This window comes from Rhipicephalus sanguineus, chromosome 1, assembly GCF_013339695.2.
Source record: "Rhipicephalus sanguineus isolate Rsan-2018 chromosome 1, BIME_Rsan_1.4, whole genome shotgun sequence".
In the NCBI taxonomy this organism is placed as follows: Eukaryota; Metazoa; Arthropoda; class Arachnida; order Ixodida; family Ixodidae; genus Rhipicephalus; species Rhipicephalus sanguineus.
Window position 1 is genome coordinate 58,476,688 of NC_051176.1, and position 21,509 is coordinate 58,498,196.

A 21,509-nucleotide genomic window follows, 5' to 3' on the forward strand; every position below is an offset into this window, starting at 1 on the left:
TCAGTATGTGTTAGATAATGTGAGCAGTTTTGTTGCTGACAGCTTAAACTGGACATACTTGTTTGTATACATATGCTATACCGTAAAAGTGATGTCAAGCACTCTCAATGAAATATAGGAACCGGTACTCTTTTCTCACCAACGCACTTTTGAACGCGACGCTAACAGTAATAACTATACCGAATTCGTTCTGAGGTGCAACTGCCTGAACAACGCTGAATTCGCTGACTATATAGATAGGTTCTAGCTTCTAAGTCATTCCTCACGGCTACCCTCAAGGTTCAAAAGAAGCGTGTTTCTACAAGTGGTGTTTCACTTTCTATACGTTGTACTTGCACTGGTTACCGCTGATATAGACACATGTGAAGCCCTTTCCAATTTGCGTATTTGTAGGAAACAGAGACGCCACGCCTTCATCTCAGTAGTCGCGAACTGCTCTTAACTCGAATATTCATTATTGGATTCCACCGAGTGCGAAGCATTACCACTACTGCATATTTTGTAGCTTCCCTGCAATGCACTCGAGTATAGAGGCTGCATGTCACGGGCCTCAGTATGGGGCTTTGAGCATCGTTGAGTACATCCCGTGGACGTTTCACGCCGTTCTAACGGGGATGGTGCTTGGTGGGGCGCTCCAATGGTGAGGCTCGTGAAATTGATCAAGCGGTAATCTCCAGCGGGCAATTCGGGGAACGTCGAAAGAATTACTGATGCAAACTTTTTTGTCCCGATATTTATTGTTTGCTTAGATATAAATGTCGGCTCCATAATTACAGCACGAAGATTCGAGTGCGCGACAGCTATTTTACTCCAGAACGCATTTACACACACACACACACGTATATATATATATATATATATATATATATATATATATATATATACGCTGAACCATATATATATATATATATATATATATATATATATATATATATATATATATATATATATATATATATATATAGATAGTGCCACGCGCGCTTCTTTTTCTATTTGTATGTAACCGGTCCGTTACACGTATAACCATAGGTCGGCAAACTCACTCATGAGTTGACTCACTCAGACTCACTCAGACTCATATCGAGACGTGAGTCTGAGTCTGAGTGAGTCCGGGTGAGTAAAGATTTTGTGAGTCTGAGTCCGAGTGAGTTCGGTTGGGAAATATTTTGGTGAGTCTGAGTCCGAGTGAGTCCGGTTGAGGAAAATTTTGGTGAGTCTGAGTCCGAGTGAGCCCTAAGGGCAAAATATATTGCATGAGTGAGTCTGAGTGAGCTCCACAATTTTTGCCGACCTATGGTCCTATCTACTCAATTTTAGCATTACTATCAGCCCTATGTCAGCTGACGTGTATACTCCCGCATACTTCTACGCGCTACCGTTCATACGTCAGCTCAATATTTATTGATCAGAGGCGTGATTTGAGGAGGGAGAGGGGAGGAGGTGCCTTGACCTCCCCTTCAAACTTTTTCACGGGAAGTTACTGATAAAACTATCTCGTGTGAGTCATGACTTCCAATAAAAAGGTCCTTACTGAACTGCAAACTCAGATAACTCGTATTTGAAGGTACGAGATCAAAAGGTGCTAAGTAGTGCACCGATTATGCGAGATATTGGTGTTAAAGAGCATTGACATTACGGTAGAAAAAGGATAATTTAGTGCTAACGGACTCACGAGTCGACTCATTCAGACTCACTCAGACTCAGATCGAGCCGTGAGTCTGAGTCTGAGTGAGTCCGGGTGAGTAAAGATTTTGTGAGTCTGAGTCCGAGTGAGTTCGGTTGGGAAATATTTTGGTGAGTCTGAGTCCGAGTGAGTCCGGTTGAGGAAAATTTTGGTGAGTCTGAGTCCGAGTGAGCCCTAAGGGCAAAATATATTGCATGAGTGAGTCTGAGTGAGCTCCACAATTTTTGCCGACCTATGCGTATAACCACTTCCTTGCGAAAACCGCGCCGGAATGTGTGGGAACTTTCCAGATTATTTCAGAATCTTTTGATAAGCTTGAGCGCGAAACGCGAACAGTAGAGTTTATTCTGGAACTAATCTGGCCACGAACGATGACGCTGGAATCTTCGATGCCACAGGTATAAAATGCGGACGCGCTTTACTGCTGATCAGATTACCAACACTCTAAGCCAAAGATGAGAAAAATGAGAGTAACTGCGGGTTTTAGTCCTAAAGACCAACTGTTACTCCCCAAAAAGACCAAATGGAACAAGACGGCTGACATGTCTCAAGTTGGGGGAGTAGCCGTTTAGGGTTAGGTTGGAAGGGAGCAACAGAAGGACGAACAGCAACATTTGCTCTCGGCACGCAACCGTTGCTCTCCTGCAGGACGCACCCTGTGTCGTTCGATGCATGGGCCACATTTCCTTGCGGGCTGGCGTAAGGAAACTACTTTTTGTAAACTGAACAGAGAGATACGCACGCTTAGCTACGGACATTTAGCTTGTACGTATACTTTTTAACCTTACCGTGTTACCGGAACACATGTATTAGAAAAGTTTTAGCTCCCCGTATGTAAACGTTTACGTAAGTACGTAAACGGATACCTTTACGTTTGAATAAACCATGAAATGGTGATGATAACTGCACTTCAATTATATTTAATTTAAGTAAGATTGTATCACTGCTGCGGCAAAATCCCGAGGGGTTTTTAGCGTGTACAGTATCCCGGTATACGCAAAGGGGTGTCGAATACAGAGTTATCCGACGATGGTGTCGCCATCTTGTGACGCTTCGTGCAACCATAGTATGGGCACGTTTGTTTTCGCCTAGTGTCTTTGAGGAAAAAAACGATTGAAAAGATAACTCATTCGTAATTATGCCGCGGCAAGGCATATACACCAGAAGTAGAACGCACGATGTTTCTGCAATAACAATTTTTTGCTTGCCTGGTTCACCTTGTTCCCGCTAGATGGTGCCACCTATTCAGCCTGTCGGGGTATTTATGTCAAGGCTTCTCACGTGCTTACAGCTTCGGTATTCTATTTTTAGCTCACTCTAGTGACTTTAGCCGCTGAAACAAGGTGATCGCAGTTGGCGCTCGCACTTCGGCTTATTTTTATTCGGCGGCTGGAGCCTCGGTAAAGCGGGTATCGCGAGTAGCCGCGAACGAAGGTGGATTTGCGAGATAGGGCCGTATACATGTAAAGCCAATCCGGCGAGTAGTTCACGTTCCGTAAAGGCCCGCGCATGCACAGATTTTTTCCGGCAGCTCGTAACACGGTAACTTAAAGCTAAAAGCCCCTAATACAAGCTAAACGTTCCTAATAAAAGGCATGGTTGCACTAGAACGCCAGCACCGGAAGCTGCTGTCGTCGCAAGCTAACTGGTGTGTTTGCGTATAACACTTGGCATAAATATATAGCCTGAGAATGTGGCAATAAAATGCGAAGCTTCGCGAGACTCCGTATATACTCCACGACAAAGAAGCGGTTGAGAGAAGTACACAGTTGATAGACTTTACATTTGCGTTTTTTTGCTGAACGGCCGTCTCCAGTACAAATCAGCAAAAGCCCCGACTGCAGGGTTGCAGCAGAGATCACGCAACGAACACCTTTATCGCGATGCGCAGAAAGACTGACAGCGAGCTAATGCCGCTGCCCCCCCCCCCCCCTCATATCTACGTTGTCACTTGCTGATTTTGCTGGAGGGCAGCTATCGCAATCGGGTCCGGTAGTTTGACTTTGTGTTTAATCTCAGAGCAAATGGACGTTATCAGCTCAAGCTGTGTTGTCTTTTCAAAGGGGAGGTGACTCTTCTGCAAAAAAAAATATTAATATTGATATTATTAATAATAATGATAATAAAGAAGAAAACACACCTTCGGGCAAAAAAAAAAGAAATTGCTGGCCTTTTAGCTAGCGCAAAAGGGAGCTCTGACAAAGCCTATGCTTTCGCGAGAGACTCATTACCCTGACGTTTCCAGATGTTTACACTGTTACTTTCGATTCTCTTTTGAACATCACCAATGGTTCTGCACGCCTATGCTCATTTCCTTAAAGTGTCAGAACGCGCAACGACCCGTCGGTACATACATAACCCCGTTTCCTTTCAAACGGGGCCGTAGCGTGTGGTGGCTTAGTGGTTAGCGTACGCGTATGGAGATTAAGGGGTCACGAGTTCGAATCCTGTGTGTTTGTTGCAAATTTTCTGAAATTTATTTCTGAGTGAGATGTCAGTATATCGTTTGTGCATCCAAACAAATATCTGTATAAACCTCAATATGCTCTATAAGTCAATCAAAAACGATTTTTTTTGGCCCCAGAAGAAATTAAGGAGTAACGGGAAGGAGCATCCGTTGCTCCCTTGAGGAGCATCAGGAAAGAGTAACAGTTGGTCCACAAGGAGCAAGTGGGGGGACTAACCGTTCATCACCTGAAGGAGCAACAGAAAGGAGAGCAACGGTTCATCCCCTTGCCGTTCCTCCTTTTAGGAGAGTAATGGGAGTGGCAATGCACTTGCTCCCTCAAAGGAGGAACCCCTATACCCCCGTTGCTCTCTTTTGGCTTAGAGTGAACGGCCGACGAGAGTGCAGCGTGTATTCCTTGTAATTTAACTCTTCATTTCCGGGGCACAAGTTCGCCCAAATAAAGAGCAAGCACAGGACCGGTTTGATTGGCGGAACATGCGAGAGGCAGTGGGCGAGGCCAAGCAGTGGTCGAGGCCAGTGGGCGAGGCCTGCATGCAGTGGGCGAGGCCAGGCTGATGATGATGATTTCTTGAACACGCTTGCTGCCGCCTTCTTCAACGTCACGGCCACGTGGCAATATATATAGTATATATATGACCTGCTGAGAACAAGTGCCATGCGCGTGGCGATTTAGGGTGTGGAAAAGAGAGCGTCTCCTACAGTGGAGGAAGAGGCGGTCACTTGATATTACAGGCAACGCTAGAGCGCACTAGAACAGTCGTCCAGGTGCGGTGGTTTCAAAGCGTGGAGGAAGGAGCGACCGCAGAGTCACCCTTCTAAGTTGACCTCTTATTCATTTCCGGTGACACTCTCAAAATCTTGACACTCCGCACAAAGTTTTCGTACTCGGCGGATAAGACTATCCGATAACCAAATAAATAAGAACGAGACCAAAGTCTGCCACGCACTACTTCAAGAATTATGCTCCAAGACTCCAGGTCCGCACAACACGATTTTTGAGGCTCCCCACGTACACAATATATACGAGCCTTCCGGAGCACTTGTAAAGCGTAGAAGTTACTGCTGCAATATTTGTTTAAACTGTCACCATATATTTTGGCCAGCGCCGTTATTACAGCAAGCGAAATGATCGTGCGCGACATTAAGCAGGACAGTTGATTCTAGAGCTTTTGTAATCAAGAAAAAAGAAACTTGCGCAGCGTTCAGGTCTAATTTTTCTAACCAAACAGGAGAAAACTTTTTTCTTGCTCCATGGTTCAGTGCTCGTGACTTACTTCGTTTATACGGTATACGTGCGTATGCGTGAGGTATGCGTGAGGCTCGAGTGCTTCGAGTCAGCCGGCAGTGAGGGCTTCGATCTCGCTTAGAATCGACCGGGCGAACATTCTTTCTCCCCGCAAGCGCGCATATACTGACGAAAACTCGTTCCACATCTATATATCGACCATCGGAGTTCGTTAATTACGTCCAGGAAGTGTCAGTAATTAGGTGCCGCTTGATAAGAACGTTCGAGCTGCGCGGGATATCCGTCTCGCGCCGACCGTTTGACAAAATTAGCGAAACTGGCCAAAAAAAAAAAAAAAAGAAAATCACGCTCGATACATTGGAAGTTTCTTCGCAAGCACCGGTATATATAGAGAGCAACTCAAGCTGTGTTCGTCACCCGCGATTTTATATCGTCTGTTCTTATAAGAACTTAATAATTACCGGAGATATAGAGCGAAGAAAAAAAGAATACAGCAGAAACTACCGATCGATGTTTGCCACACTCGATGCGTTTAACATTTTCATTGATGTAATGTTTTCTAACGTACTTATCTGCACCCACATTCGACTGAACGGCCACACGAGCACCCTCCGTCAGCGCTGCGAAACCGTGCTAAGCGGTTTCGACACGTTGGCTTACATGAAGAAAATTCTTTTAAAGATCATCGGTGTTGTGGAAAACGCGTCAAGCGCGTTTGAACGCGCTTCCCTGTACACGGGGTATTCTTAAACACGTTCTATTCCTCCCTAGCGAGGCATGCTCTTGTGGCATACTGCTTCGACCACTGAGATTTGGTAGGGGGTCACAGTACGTGTCCTGTCGTTGGAAAAGTTTTTGTAATTTATGTTTATCCGGTGTATATAGATATATGCGCTGCGTTAAGATCATTAGTGCGTGTGTGCGTGTGTCAGGACAATATAAAGTTGGGCGAGTCGCCTTTGTCTCATGACGTGAAAAGGTGTGTATATACGTATATATATGCAATAAAAGCTCGTTAATTGAACCCCCGTTAATTCGGAAAGTCGGATAATTCGGGCGTGTTCTCTAGTCTCGGCAAGAATATCTATTGTTTAATGGCGCCAAACTCTCGTTAATTCGGTCACATTTGGCCAGCAACCCGGCATGTGCAAATGACATCTATAGCGCAGTTAGATGTCATTTGTACATGCCTACATATTCCTCATTGACATTTTGATAATTAGGTGAGCACTTGTCGAGTTACAAATATACTTATGACTAATTAATTAAACTTCATTAACGAAACAATAGTAGTGGCTGCTCCATGTACTAGGAGCAATATAAACGAGGTGTGCTTTGTGTAAAACCGTTCCTCTTTTCTTAAATTGTGCTGCGTGGTAGTTGGGACGCCCTGTGTAATAGCGCTTCACGTGACGCTCTTCGTTTCTACGAAAACGGAAAGAAAAGAACTGGTGGCCCAGACAGGGGCACAAAAATATCGTAAACTTGTTATCAGCAATGTAATTAAGACTGGAGCCTGATACAGTAAAAGCTCGTTAATTCAGATTTCCGAATTAACCGAATGCCGAATTATCGAAAGTATCAAGAAAGCAATAAACAAGTGTCTATTACATCAACACATTTTCATTTTCTTGATGAATACGTACGTAAATCCAGTACTTATTTTGCAAAAGAGCAGTGTAAAAGCCGCGATTTTCGTCATTAGCAACATCGTTCACAATGTGACCGCGGCTCAGGAACCCCGTGTCTTAAGCCGGAACGTGCTCTGAACCTATTCCTTATCGCGTACCACCACCACCGACACCACCACGCGCAAGTGACGATAACTTCTTCGCCGGAAAAATGGCCGGCAACTGATCGTTCGTCCTTCACAATGTAGCAAGAGCGTTTTGTGCCAGCACGCGGATCGCGGCTGAAGCTCTTCATCTTGAAAACTTCCACCATGTTTGAGTTTTGTAACATTGCGCGCGCATTGCCCGAAGTCATATAACGAAGCTACTGAGTGCCGCATCCGCTGTGGACGAAACCGTGGTTGTTAAAGACACTATCAAAGCGTCCACGCAGTTCTGAAGGCACGCGTGCGGCTACTTCAAGAGTCGTAACGAAACTGCTGAGAATGTGGCCCTCTGATGCACAATCATGGATGGCGACCACGCCTTTCTGAAGGCCGGCGGCCGTTTTGGTTGTTCGCGAACGCCGTTTTCGCTGCATTTCGTCACACATTTGCGGCGCTTCGTGCGTGACGCGCTCCGAGGATCGTCCAAATTAACCGGGTTGCGGCCAAATATGATCGAATTAACGAGAGTTTGGTGCCATTAAACAATACATATGCTTGCCGGGACGGAAAGGCACGTCCGAATTATCCGATTTTCTGAATTAACGGGGGTTGAATTAACGAGTTCATACTTTAGTTTAATTTATTTCCTGTTTTTTTGTTTTTGTTTTTTGCCAATGTGTATTTCTTGCTGTTCTTTTTTTTTTTTGCTATTGCCGCGGCGGCTGCATTTTCGATGGAGGCGAAAATGTTTGAGGCCCGTGTACTTATATTTAGCTGCACGTTAAAGAACCTCAGGTGGTCGAAATTTCCGGAGCCCTCCACTACGGCGTCTCTCATAATCATATCGTGGTTTTGGGACGTTAAACCCCAGATATTATTTTTTTTTTGTTGCCATTGCGGTATCATTCTATAGTAACCCTGTAAAAGATGGAGCTCGGAAACAATCGTGCCGAAGTAGCATGCACTTTAGTAATTCACAGTGAGTTTCATCTTAATATGCTTTTAGAACGCGTCGTCCGTGACGTCCAATAGAGGTGTTAATTCGTTCATTCGGAGCATTGGCTGTGGTCGTGTACTGCTGAGCACGAAATAGCGGGTTCGAATCCCGGCCTGCAGTCACCGCCGCATTCCCGATTGAGCGGAATAAAAAAAAAACGCTCGTGTATACTGTGCTTTGGGCGTACGTCAAATATTTGTATGTGTAGTTGTTGTTCAAGCATTTCACCCCCATTGAAATTGGGCTGTCGGGGCTGGAAAGCGAACCCGCGTCCTCGACCTTAGCAGCCTAACACCTAGTGACGCCATGATCATGTCGACGCCAGTGATATCCATCTAATGGCATCTTCGAGAAATCGCGCCGGTAGGCCATTTCGTCCAATCAGCGTAGAGCCTGGGCGCTTCGGTGCGCATTCATGCTGTTTTGTCGAAGATGCCATAACGCAAATTGTTTAAAATAACCGAGATGTTTTCCAGTGAATTCAAGAATACCATCTAACGACCTCGTGAACGGGCGAAAGCGTTTTCTGATATTTTCTGCCAGCATTAGTTGACGTTCTATTGAACCAGAATCCCGAATTACATGACCAAAATATGGAAGTTTTACTTTGAGGATGATATGGTGTTCAAGGTTAATTTAGAGTTCTCCACTAGTACACAGCATCATTCATAATTGATTGGGTAAGTATGGGGGCATTAAACACCCCAGTTTAAATTTAATTTCTTAAGATTTTAAGCTGGCGAATTTGAACAAACTGTCTATTGCATCCGGCATCCAGAAACTCGTGGTCAAAAAAAAGAGAGAAAAATGTAATATTTGAACTATTTGTAATTCATTCGCGAAATCGTTACAGCTGTGAGACAACTGCAAAAACATAAACACAAAGCAAACAAATAAATAAACTACTGATCTAACGGAACAGCAAACAAGCGCAAACGATACTCCCTCGATCGCTTCATTTAACAGTTTCCGTTGACGCATTTAACCGTGCACCAGACCTATTTCGTGCTCAGAAGACAACGTCATTCGCAGCCATGTCCTTTGGGCATTTCCTCCACCTTCGTCTGGCGAGTGACAATGCACTTGCAAATTGCGCAGGGTGAACGCGACGCCACAAGGTCACGCACATTACAACACGCCCGTTTCGCTTCCATTACCACCACGAGCTCGGCCGTGACACGCAGTAAATATGACGCGTATCTCAGCTCGACGATGCCCTTCTAAACGGTGTAAGTGCGCGTGCAGCCCTGAGAATCGCAAACGAAAAAAGACTAGATAGATAGAGACGGCCGGAAAGAAAGCATGTCAGAGTGTACACAACGCCCAAAACTAAATAGTTCGTTAGCCGTACGCCTATACGTGAGGCGCAACTAACTCGTTATCGGTGCAAGATAGCTTCGGGGCTCGTCTCTGGCACGCTGCACTGAACGAAGCAGCAGCAAAGACGAGACGGCATGAATAATAAAGGGAAGAGGTGGCGGGCGGTGTCCTCGTTGATCAAAGCTTTTCGCCAGGGCGGCTGGCGTATCTTGCATTCACGCATGAACGGCCGTACACGGCCGCGCAAATGGTCGCTGGCGCTGCGCCAGTGTTTCTCGTCTTCGACCCTGCTCCTTACACCGAACGCGCAACGCGGGGTCTGCTGGTGCCACGGGCTCGCATCCGAGACCCGAAACCACGACCCGTTCGCCGAGACGGAAGTTTTCGCAGAACGTTCAAACGCGGATTTCGGCAAAGGGACGAGATCTGTCCGACTTTCGAAGCACGCGTGCGGGCGCTCGAAACTCGAAGATTATACCTGACTACGCGCTGGAGTATGACTTCTTTCTTTCCTCTTTCTTTCCCGAGAAAAATGATCGCAGCTTTCCTCCTCGTTCACTTCTCACTCCGCCTGATGACTGGCAAGCTGTAAAATACCGGGGAATAACACTTATTCTTACGCAGTCCTGCTAGTGCGTAGCGTGACCGCGATAATTAAAGGCTACGTCAGCGACGCGTCTAGGAAAGCCAGAAAGAAAGAAATAAAGCTCAAAATGCGAACAGCTTCGCAGGCTTTTGTGCGTAATATCTTTGATGGAACAGCGCAATTAAAAAACGGGACAAACTTGTGACGCACACACGCACACGCACGCACGCACACACACATATTTTTTTTATTCTCCGGCAGTATGCTGCGTATCTGCTTGCACTAAATGAGTCGTTGACATATTTGGTATATGCAAGTCTATGAAAGGCAGTTTTGCACGAAGCGAGTGTTCTTCACGTGAAGCTCTTGCATATCCAGTGCACAGAGTTTCCTACAATACTTACTAGAGGGAACTCTGGCGCTAGTGTCAATGGGAGCTGCAACGCATGACGCTTCAGCCAGCATGGGAATGATGGGTAGAGCACAAATTTGTCTAAACTTCGTTCTTTCGGCTCCGTTTGGCTGCGCGTCGCCTGCATCCGTTTTGTCGCAAAACAAAGTTCAGCAAAAGTCAGCAGTTCCACTTCACCACTTTAACTTTTTTTTAGGCTCACCAAATCAAACCTGGTCACGAGGTTCACAACTGTCTATTCTTTCATCCGAAACGAACGCCAAAACACAGCAATAAACAAAGCCACAAGTACGTTTGAAGCCACAAGCACGAAGACTGGGCAAATTTGTGTACTACCCATCATTCCCATGGTAGCTGAACGATCGCAGCGCCAGAGTCGCCTCTAGTTAATTTTAGGAAACTCTATGATCCAGTGTAATTATGAAATGTAACATAAGCTTATAATGTCTTCGTTGTGAGTGTGAAAGTTGAGCAGAGCGATTAAGGAAGGATAAATCTACAAAGGAAGATTTGGTCATCCGCATGCAGTGCTTTTGCGTCCATCCACAAAAACATGTGCGCCAGCCCCTCCTCGAGTACTCGTGGTACGAATCTGCGCGGAGTACAATTAGAGCAAATTTATTGCTCTTAATAGATGGATGATAGTTCAGTGTGGGAAAAAAAAAAGAAAACACAATTGCTTATTAGCCAGGAGCGGTCCTTTAGAGGAAAGCGCTTTTTAAACCTAAAAAATATTTTTAAATGATACGGCTGTCCTAGCTAAATATTAAAATTTAGTGCCTTCTGCAAGATCGTTGATTGATGTAAATGTATGCTTGTTAAGTCTTCAAGTAGTTATGTTATGGCCGTGCGCTTGCGTTCTTTGTAGTTACCTGTAAACACTGTACTTTTTCGTGCACCATGGGGTATTCAAAATACTGAAGGGGCTCTGCAACACTTTTCCCAGTAATCGTCGAATGGCTTCATTAAAAGAGCTTATTGCCTCACGAATCGACTGCCGCAAAAAGTTTTAGAATCCGCCAAGTTGGAGCGGAGTTACAGGGATTTGTCGCACGCTTCAAGCGCTTCTCTCTCCTCTCGTACTAGCGAGCACGCTGAAAGCTACGCAGGGAGGGGGATGACAAGGGGGCAAGATGATGCGTCCCTTCGTCAGCGCGCGGCATGACCTTGAGCACTTTTTTTTTTTTTCGAATGCGCGGCTTACTTTCAGCTTGATCGCGAGCGGGCACGTGGCGGCATCCCGCGGCGGCCGCGGTAACTATGCATTTCACGATGCTCAAATCAGCCAATGGCCGTAGACTTTAGGTACATGTCGAGGTCATTTGGGTTTATGGCATCATTTGTCGAAAGGAGGGGGAGTAATTTCCAGCTGACTGAGAATTAATTGCAAATTCCAGGCCGCGAGCTGCGCTATAACGTTTCGCTCACATGTACTCAGGAACCTCGACCACCGATCGCCAGCGTTTTTTGACCGTGCTGCAAAAGTGTTACAGGGCGCCTTTAATATCTGTACAACCCCTGTGCTCTATTATTTTCTCGATTCCATGTGCAAAACTTCGTATTCACGTAATGTTTGTATTTTGTTGTGCGTCTTTGTTCCTCACTGCGGGCGATATTTTCTGACATTTTTGTTTTATTTGTTTCGTTTTCCTTCGTTTTGTATGCTAAGCGACATGGACTAGCCGGTGCCACTTAAAGGCGCCAACCTCTCTTTCTTCATTACATCGATAATAATAATAAAATAAAAAGAAAACATCGGAGGTTGATAATTCGCATGCGTCGAAGTGCAATACCCTTACCTGGTCTGGGCCAAGAACGACAATCTGAGCCCCAACCACTCGGCACAACATCGGTTCTTTGGCGCCATCGTGCCGGTATGAGTCTTGGCGGCAGTATAAGGAGAGAATGTGCGATACATTGATTGATTGATTGATTGATTGATTGATTGATTGATTGATTGATTGAAATAATGCAGTATGGACACTCGCAATCATCACCACCAGGTATTGCTGAACATCGATTGTCGTATGAATACAGGAAAGTGACATTACGGGCACGTTACTACATAATTTTCTCACGCCTTGTAGGCTACTTAGCCTTAAATATCGAAGTTGTGGTGGTTTGTTGGAGGGACTTGCCACGTCTAATTTCGCTGTTGTTGTTTTTCCATGGTTACGTACTATCTCATGTCCGCCGGTATCTATCGTTGGAATAGCAGAACACGTTCCAGTATTTCATAAAGAAATACAGTCGCATGACCGGAGAGGACGCGAACGCAGGACCTACAGATCGCCAGTCGGAGAACCCACATCGCTCCATTTCACCGGATGAGGTATACAGCAAATAAATACTGCGGCCGTACAATAACGCGTGCCTGTCCTTCCTAGCGATCGTTCAAACGAATGGCTGACGCCACGCTCTGCAGCTTATCCCCTGAAACCAGCCGCGGAGGTGAAAGAACTGAAACGAAGCCAAGGCAGGATATATCGCCAAAAGGCCGCACAGTGTAAGATCGTGTCTGTCCGCATCTATACACCGCCGAAGAGCGCGCCAACTACACAAAGACGACCTCCCAGCTTTATCGACTGAAGTTTTCTTCTTCTACAAAAAAACATGCACTCCCGCGTATTTATTAATGTTTTACTCTAACCGATACCGAAGCGAGAGAGAGAGAGGAACTTTATTTTGATCTTGCACGGGGAGGGTTGCATGATCCGCATGCTTGGTGGAGAAACAGTGCAAGCGTTACTGTGCATGCTATTTTGCCAGATATCGCGTCGCTGCTTCTCATGGGTACAAGTGTAATTTAAGTTAACTTTTATTCTTTTCTTTTTTTTTTTTTTGTAAGACCGCATATGACTGCTTCCAAATTTCTCGCCGTCAGGGATACATATGTATGGCGTTACATACCACTTGAATATAATATAGCCTGTGTAACGAAAATAGCAGAATGAATGAAAACTGCACCCGTAACAATAACAATCGACTTCTACTTAAGTGCGGTCGCACGTTTGCGGGACACTTCGGCAGATTGTGAATATAACATACCCTCATGACACGAGGTCGCAGTCCAATACAAGACTTAGTGGGTGCAGGTGTTCCCGAAGGCTACAGTATTATGTAGGTGAGTGGAAGGCTATTCTTCGAGCGACGCGCAGAAGGCGCATACGCAATCTATAGGGACGACCTTCAAGAAGAATATTAATGACGCGCGTCACAAGTGCCAAGCGAGTGACATGTTATCGAGACAGCTGGAAGCACCCACGGCCGAGCGCCGAGGTTTTCCTCATTGGGCGTACATACACATGCCCGCATCGTATTGCTTGCGAGCTCCATTCTGCCGCTTTCCTATAGAAAGAGCCAGAATGGAAGAACCCGCGCCAAAGCGAACTGAAAGCTACACACAGCATTCGAACAGAATATATGCGGATGTGCCAGAGTGGAGGAAATGATGGAGTACATAGCATCTGTATTCCAGTTTTTTTTTTTTGCTTGTTTGTTCGTTTTTCGCTTTATGTCGGTGCGGCTACAATATGCAGAAAATATGCGTGTATAAATTTCTGCGGTCTTGCTTAAGCTGGGCGCAAGACGGGATACGTTTGAATAAGTCTTATGTGCTGGGGCCCTCCTACTGATATCCCTGTCGCGACTCTATTCAAATGTTTGCGGCAGTGCCGCCAGCTGTAGTGCTCCTTCAGGGCCACCCTTGTTGTACAGATCTAAGGTGGAAGGAATGGGATATCCTGACTGTAGGCGGCGGTGCAATCAGTACACTCTTAATCAGGTCCCGCTTAAAGTGCTAGATATAGCCAGGAAACCGGACATTTTTCGTCTGCTTTCCTGGGTACAACCAGCATTTAACCAGGACCTGATTAAGAGTGTACTGGCACGATGTCAATACAGGTAACATCGGTCGAACTGCTGAACAGATTCTCGCGGGCGCTGCTTCAGCGGCGGGTATGTGACACCGCGAGGGTGATAGCAATGACAAACCACTCTCTTACTCCTTGCCAAGAAAATAGCATGACTTTGACCAAAATAAAGAAAGAATGGCGGGGTCGTACACTCATGGTGTCTCCAGAATTCGTCAGCAACTCGATGTTACGCAACAACAACACCAACAACAACGAATGTTGTTAATATAAGTCGACTCTGCGACGAGGTTCGCTATTTATACGACGCAGCGACGTTTTAGGCGAAAACTTGTATCGTGTATTCGTTATATATATCGATGCAATAACCCGGTTATCACGCCGCTAGCGTGTCCTCAATATCATTTACGCTAATGACGCATATGCTAGCACAATGCGCTTGCTGGATAATACGTTTTGTTCCTGAAACGTCCGTACAAGAAGTAAAGAAACCTGTCAGATATTGCAAATTAGTTTAGTGCGTGCGTCGAACAGTAAACAAAACTGTTTGATGAGCCGTAGCATCACCTTATACCCACTCGTGTCAGTGAAACGAAAGAAAACAGTATTAAAGGAGCACTGACACAAAATTTCGAAGGCGAGATAATGAGTGAAATAGATGTATGTGGAGCCGTACACAACGTCTACAAAATATCAAGGGCCAATATAGCCTAGAACATATTTAAAATCAATTTTAAAGTGCATGCCGCGCGACTGAGCGAGATGCGAGCGCTTCGCGACGCCGACATCAACGCGGGGGATGCGTAAACAAACCTACGTCACGAGTTTGTGTTGGCTGGTGGCTGGTTGTGCCCTTGCGCTTGTGCCGTGCTACCTGCCATTTCTTCCTCCGTGCCTGCGGCTTTGCGTGTGCTAGTTATGTTCTCTTCCGCTGTTCGCTCGTCGTGCCCGTTGGCAGATGTTATGGTCCGCTCACGCTAGCGGCTAGCCTGCCGCAACGGCGCGGTGCCGCAGAACGTCGGCCGTCGCCGCACGCGCGAGAGCTGTCCAACTTGCACGGCAAGCTTCGCCGGCGAGGCATTCGCGCCTCCGAAAAACATGGCAGCACTGCCAAAAGCGGTTGTCGTCCACTTCGAATCTATCAAGTGGCCGCCGTGCGCTCTGTAACGTGTAAGTTCCGAACTGATGCTTCCATTTGCTTTAGATTCATGTCCTCAAGCTTCGACAGCAATGTATTCGTCCCGATTCGGCGCCGTTTTTGAGAGCCATAGTCAAATAATAGATGCTGTAAGCTTAATGAGTCGAGATGGGCGCTTCTAGAGTTACTGTATATGCTACCTTTAGGTAGCAGAGTTGCGCCAAGGTACGCCATCTTGGGCTCCGAAGTCTTGCGGGAAAGCCGCTCACCACCCGCGCAGGAGCCGCGCTCGCGCGACAGAGTAACAGCGTTGATTTAAACAGCAGATATTCATGGGGCTTTTATTGCACTCGTCACATTTTAAAACAGTGAACGCAAGCAAATATACAAAAAAGTAGCAATATTGCGTCGTGCGGGTATACAGGCGAGAATTCTCAGTCTTTTCTGCTCACTTTTTTTTTAACGCATTCACCATCCTCTAGGTGGCGCTACCGTCCCAGATTGGGCACGTAAGCGCTATTCCGCTAAGCTAAAACACGCTGTCCACAACGAACGTTTGCGGCACGGTAACGACATTCCCTTAACCCCCGCTATCACGCTAGCGCTAAACTAATAACTGTCTAATAACAACAGCGCCGATGTCAACCGACCTTGAGCCGCCGGAATCTACGGAGTGTCGGCGTCGCCTGGGAAGTGTTGGCTTCTCCGCAGCGCAAATGAGCCACCTATGACCACGTGACGGCGCTCGGCGAATAGCTTTGCTGGAACCATCGAAGGCAGAGCGAGCGGCGTCCGGAAAACAGTGGCGCAACTCTGCTACCTAAAGGTAGCATATACAGTAATTCTAGGCGCTTCCGAATGCTCGGAGGACATAGATTGCGCGTTTGTTAGTTGTTTCTAATCCTCCATAGCTGGCGCCACTTGACCTGGTTCGGCGCCCACCGCACCCACGTGCGTGCGCCGCCTACGTCACAATTTTGCGTGTTCACGTGGCCAGCTGTGTTTTCCCGGCTTCCGGAGGACGCTGTCTAGCTCGGTGCTCTTTGAAACCGAAACTGCGACTGGGCGCTCTGAAAACGTCTCTAAATAAATAACCGTCGCGCACTGGCGCAAACGAGGTTTGCAGCCGTGATAAGTGGATCATAAGCTATCTATTGCAACAAAAAAAAAAAAACAAGATGCAAAATTTTTGTGTCAGTGCTCCTTTAAAAGAAGAGGGCAAGTCTGGCTACGCCCAAGCAGAAATTACTGTTTTTCCATTTTCTTTTGCTAAATTTTGCTGAACTCGAAGGCGAAAGTTATGTTCTTTTTTTCTCATTCTATGCATTAATCCTCCCCGCCCCCCTCCCAAAGCTTACTGCACCTAACTTGGTTTTGCGCTGCCTCCGTGATTGGCCCACCTTTGACCACCTTTGACGATGTCGTGTGATAAAGTCACCAAGTTTGGCAATATGTGACGTCATGATGACGTCATATGGTGCCAACATCACGTGATGACGATATTTTCATCACTCGTTTCGACGACGCCGACGGTCAATTTTCGCGTTTGATATCTAAGTCATTCGCCTTAATAAAGATTTTGCGCGAAATCGAACGAGATACCCAACAAGCTCACCACACTGGTCAGGAAGGGACACAAGAGTCTGACTGTGGTGGGTTACAAGCCACTGCGGAGTGCCCTGCAACAAAATCGCGGGTTAGATTCCCGGCCGCGGTGGTCGCATTTCGATGGAGGCGAAATGCTATATAAGCCCGTGTACTCTGCGATGTCAGATCACGTTAAAGAACACCAGATGGTCAAAATTTCCAGAGCCCGCCGTGCCTCATAATCATATCGTGGTTTTGGCACGTCTTGCAAGCAAGCACCCACCCATTGTCACCCGTCAACGTCCCCCTGAACAGCGAGGTCTTATTACCCGACGCCATCTGCAAGAGCAGCCCCCGAACGCACGTCACTCTCGCATACGTATAGAGGCTGTATACCAGCGATCACCCCTCATAATACCCCCCCCCCCCCGACAACGGGTAGGACTGCAAGGATTGTGTGTCGGGTGCACGGGGACTCCAGCGAGGAGGCAACGCCTCGGACTCGCCGCTACGGACAATTATTGTGTTTGGGGTGTAGCGCTCTTAAAACACCCCCACGTGCAAAGCGCTCATTTCGTCTCCGCTTGTGTTTCCGGGCTCGCCAATATTCGTATCCTTTTTTTTTTTTCCCAGCATGGAGTACTTCCTGGAAAAGCTGCGAATGTCCCGCTCTACCAAGGATGACGAGACCCCTCCCCCGTCGCCTTACGCAGACCAGCAGCGAAGGCCGTCGAGGCTCCTGGGCTGCCAGCTTCACTACCCGTCTCCGACCTTTATCGACAGGGTGAGGCACAGCTGCATTCGTTACCACACTATCCGTAAAGCGCAAAAGTGAAAAAAAGGAAAGTTGACCTGTATTAGTGAGCTTTATGGCTTTAGGCAGTATATATATATATATATATATATATATATATATATATATATATAGTGAGCACGGAAAGTGAATGACTCTTCCTCCTCTTTACATATCATCATCACTTGTGCATCTTCGTCATCTGTATATATCATCATCAGTGTGATTTCGGCTCGAGCACGGCTGAATAAAGCGGTTCCTCATAATATAACAAACTTGGTGCGAGCTGGCACACCGAAGAATAAACGCTGGAGTTCTAGATATATCGGGCCAAGATCCGATTTCGCGGTCGTATTATCCAATTCTGGGCAAAAATGTGATCGTATTAAACGCATGAAAATGCATTATTTCCAAGGGATGTTGGCCGGGAACAAAGACAAAGATGTATTGGGCTGAAAAACGTATTATGCAGAATCGTATCAACGAGATTCCACTGTATATATAGATGCTATAGATTAAGCGTTAAGAGTGGTGTTTGCGATGATCACAGTGCAGTGAAGCCAACTCTCTCAAACTGAACAAATGCTTATGAATGCTATACAAATACATATATTATTCCGAATGTGTTTCGGGCATTTATTCAACGTCTCAATCCAATCAAGCATTAAATGAAATTATTTTGGGAACCATTTTTCAAAACTAACCCCGGATGTAAAGGCTTAAAGATATGTGAGCGCAAAGTGAGTAACATTAGTTGACTCACTGGATTCAGAACCTCAGGCACGACAATGTTATATTTATTTTCACTACCACTTACCTAATAAAGTAGGCAAAATACATGCGTCTTTGCAATTACAGCAGACTTGTGATGCACAACTAAAAGAATGAAAATTGAGTGGCAAGCATAGCAGACCGAGGTGAACCATTACTGATTCACGATCAGGTAGCTTCACACTCATGTGCCTCGTGAAACAGTATCCTGTGCCAAGACGCTCTGTCGAACAGGGTGGTGACCCGTGGTTTCATGAAGCGTACTGCCGGCAATACATACAAGAGAACAACGAATCAATAATACAAGAGAAACAATGAATCGGTTTAGATCGATAAATTGTGCTCTGAGAACTCTAATGTCGTTAATTTCGCCATCATAGGTTAATTTATTAATAGAAGAGAGAATGAAGTTCGGAGTTTCATTTTTAAATTTCGCACCGAAATGTCCCCGCGTGACGTTTTCACGGATTTCAAAGTGTATTTATCGTATTTTGGTGTCATTGGCTCAACAAAATTACCCTAAACTTGGTATGCTAAGTCTATGGCCCCCTCAGAGGACAACGTACTTCATTTTTACCAATTAGGAACTACGTAGTCCCTAGTAGGCGCCGTCAAAACATGTGACGTCACGGCGAATGGTGCGGAAACTTCAAGGTGGAGTCGCCACCGACATTTTGTTTTCGCCCGTTTTCTCGCTTATTAAGCGTCTTCTCGCAGCAAGCGTGGCGTTTTTGGTATCGTGAAAGAGTATTCTTTACTAATGTGAGAAATATCGTTTTGCTCTTTAGTGTCCCTATAAGGAGACTTCCTTCCACTACATCGCATTCATATAGTGTTTTTTTTTTTTTTAATTTCCGAAGCCATTTCAAGCAATAGCGTCGCTCTGTCGTATATAGAACGCTTGGGTTCGATTCTCACTCGAACGCGAAGATTTTTATTATTTATTTTGTTTTCATCTTTCTCGATTTTTCGGTCACGACAAGATGATTACTTTTCGCTCACAACCAACGACACCGACGCCGACACCGACGCCGACACCGACGCTGGAATGTCTGCGAAACGAGCTCTTTAAAGCTATCGCGTTAAAAGTATTCTGGCTACTTAAAGGCACATGGTGCAGTTTTATTGAACACACGTGGCAATTGCCGAGTCCATTTGCCTTGTGTGTGAGAGACAGTGTTGTAGGCGTTACTGAAAAAAAGTAATAAATACGTTACTCGTTACACTATAAAAAAAGGAACGCGTTACCGCCCTACGTTACCTACAAAAAAATGTAACGCGTTACCGTTACCGTTACCGAAAAAAAGTAACGGTCGTTACCTCTGCCGTTACTCCGCAATCGTAAATTTTAATCGATGTGTCTTTGCTGCATGAAACCACAATAACAATAATTTAAATCTGAAATTTATGTTTCACATAAAACTTCTATCCCAAACAACGAATATACCCAAAATGCTGATTTAACGAGTATTACTTGCACATATGTACCGGACGTTAGCAATGGTATAATGGCCTAAAGTTGCCTTTAGAGTTACGTGTGATGGCTTGTGACTCTGACACATGGTGAAGTCATTTTTCACAAAATGACGTTATACAGAATATGAGATTCAATCATCAACGCTATTCGCAAAGAAAGCATCAATGAAATCTCAAGAAATTTACAATAATTCTGATGGTGTGCTTTTGCTAGCAAAATAGATGCGCGAATTTTGTAGTAGTAAAGAAATGCTTAAATGGGCTAGTGCACGTAAAAAAATATCTCTGCATAAACATTTTTTGTTCACTTCAACCTGTATAATTACCGCAAAAATTGCGAGCGTTTATGTGAGGGTGTTCAAGATTAGCCTCACTCACTCAGGAGTTCAATAACCAGAAACTTGGCTGCAGTTGCAGATAGAAAAAGCAAAATTTATTTTTCAAACAATGTCGATAAGCCTTATCAACTTTGTAGCTACTATAAAATGTCGCATATTTAGACATTTTTCAAAAACAGTTTCTTTAGCTTTACAAGTTTCAAACAATGTTACTTTATTCTTTGTTGCGCATACATTTAATACACAAAATATTTTCTTTGTAACGACATTTGTGTTTTACAACGTCGTGAACTTTCGAGAACGACAAGTAATGAAACTGGTCCCTCCGGATTGAATATGTTTGATATTTTTCCGTCGTAAATTATGCAGTTAATAAGCAAATTAAGTTCCTTTTCAGGCTACTGGCATGGGACATGCAGAAAATATAAAATACTCAATCAAATCTGAAATATCTATTTTCGGAGCCGTGTAGATCTCTCGTGGAATCACCGGTTTGCAATAACCACGATGAGTACACTAACTGCGGTAATGTCTGCCGTGTAGCTACCTGTAACCGTGATTAGCCGTAACCGTAGTTAGCTTAACCGCGGTTAAGGCCGTCCGTGTGACAGCGGTATTAAGGTAGTGAGTAAAAAAAATGATTTTTTTGCGTTACAAGAAAAAAATTCTACGTTTCGCGTCCCGCTCGCATTCTTTCCAGGGTTTTCTTCCAGCCGGAGGTCACGCCTATTCTCCACAATAAGGCAGACTCCCAATCGGCAGCGCACCTGTAGACCGGTTGACGTTACCGGCTGTCGCCTGGATGGGCCAGAATTCCACAGAAAGCCGCTTAAGTCGACGACGCGGGAGTTGTCGAATTCGATGCGGCGGTCGTTAACCGTGCTACGCTCAGCGAGTGTACTCCTTTGTCACGCGAACTTGCGGACACCGTTTTTATGTTGTCGCAGCCTCTCGGGGGGGGGGGGGGGGGGGTTTCTTTGTTTCCTCCACGTACAAAATTTCACGATCGGCACGTGGTATGGAGTAAACCAGCCCTTGCGCT

At 45.6% G+C, this 21,509-nt stretch overlaps 1 protein-coding gene across 1 annotated transcript in view; it reads left to right on the forward strand.

Annotated features, from left to right (window-relative positions):
• LOC119391747 (Golgi-associated plant pathogenesis-related protein 1-like) overlaps positions 1–21,509 on the forward strand; it is a 151,718-nt gene that overhangs the window by 75,545 nt on the left and 54,664 nt on the right. Inside the window, exon 2 of the mRNA XM_037659403.2 lies at positions 17,723–17,873. Within this exon, the coding sequence (XP_037515331.1) occupies positions 17,724–17,873 (150 nt within the window). The 5' untranslated portion in view covers position 17,723. The remainder of the gene's footprint in view (positions 1–17,722; positions 17,874–21,509) is intronic.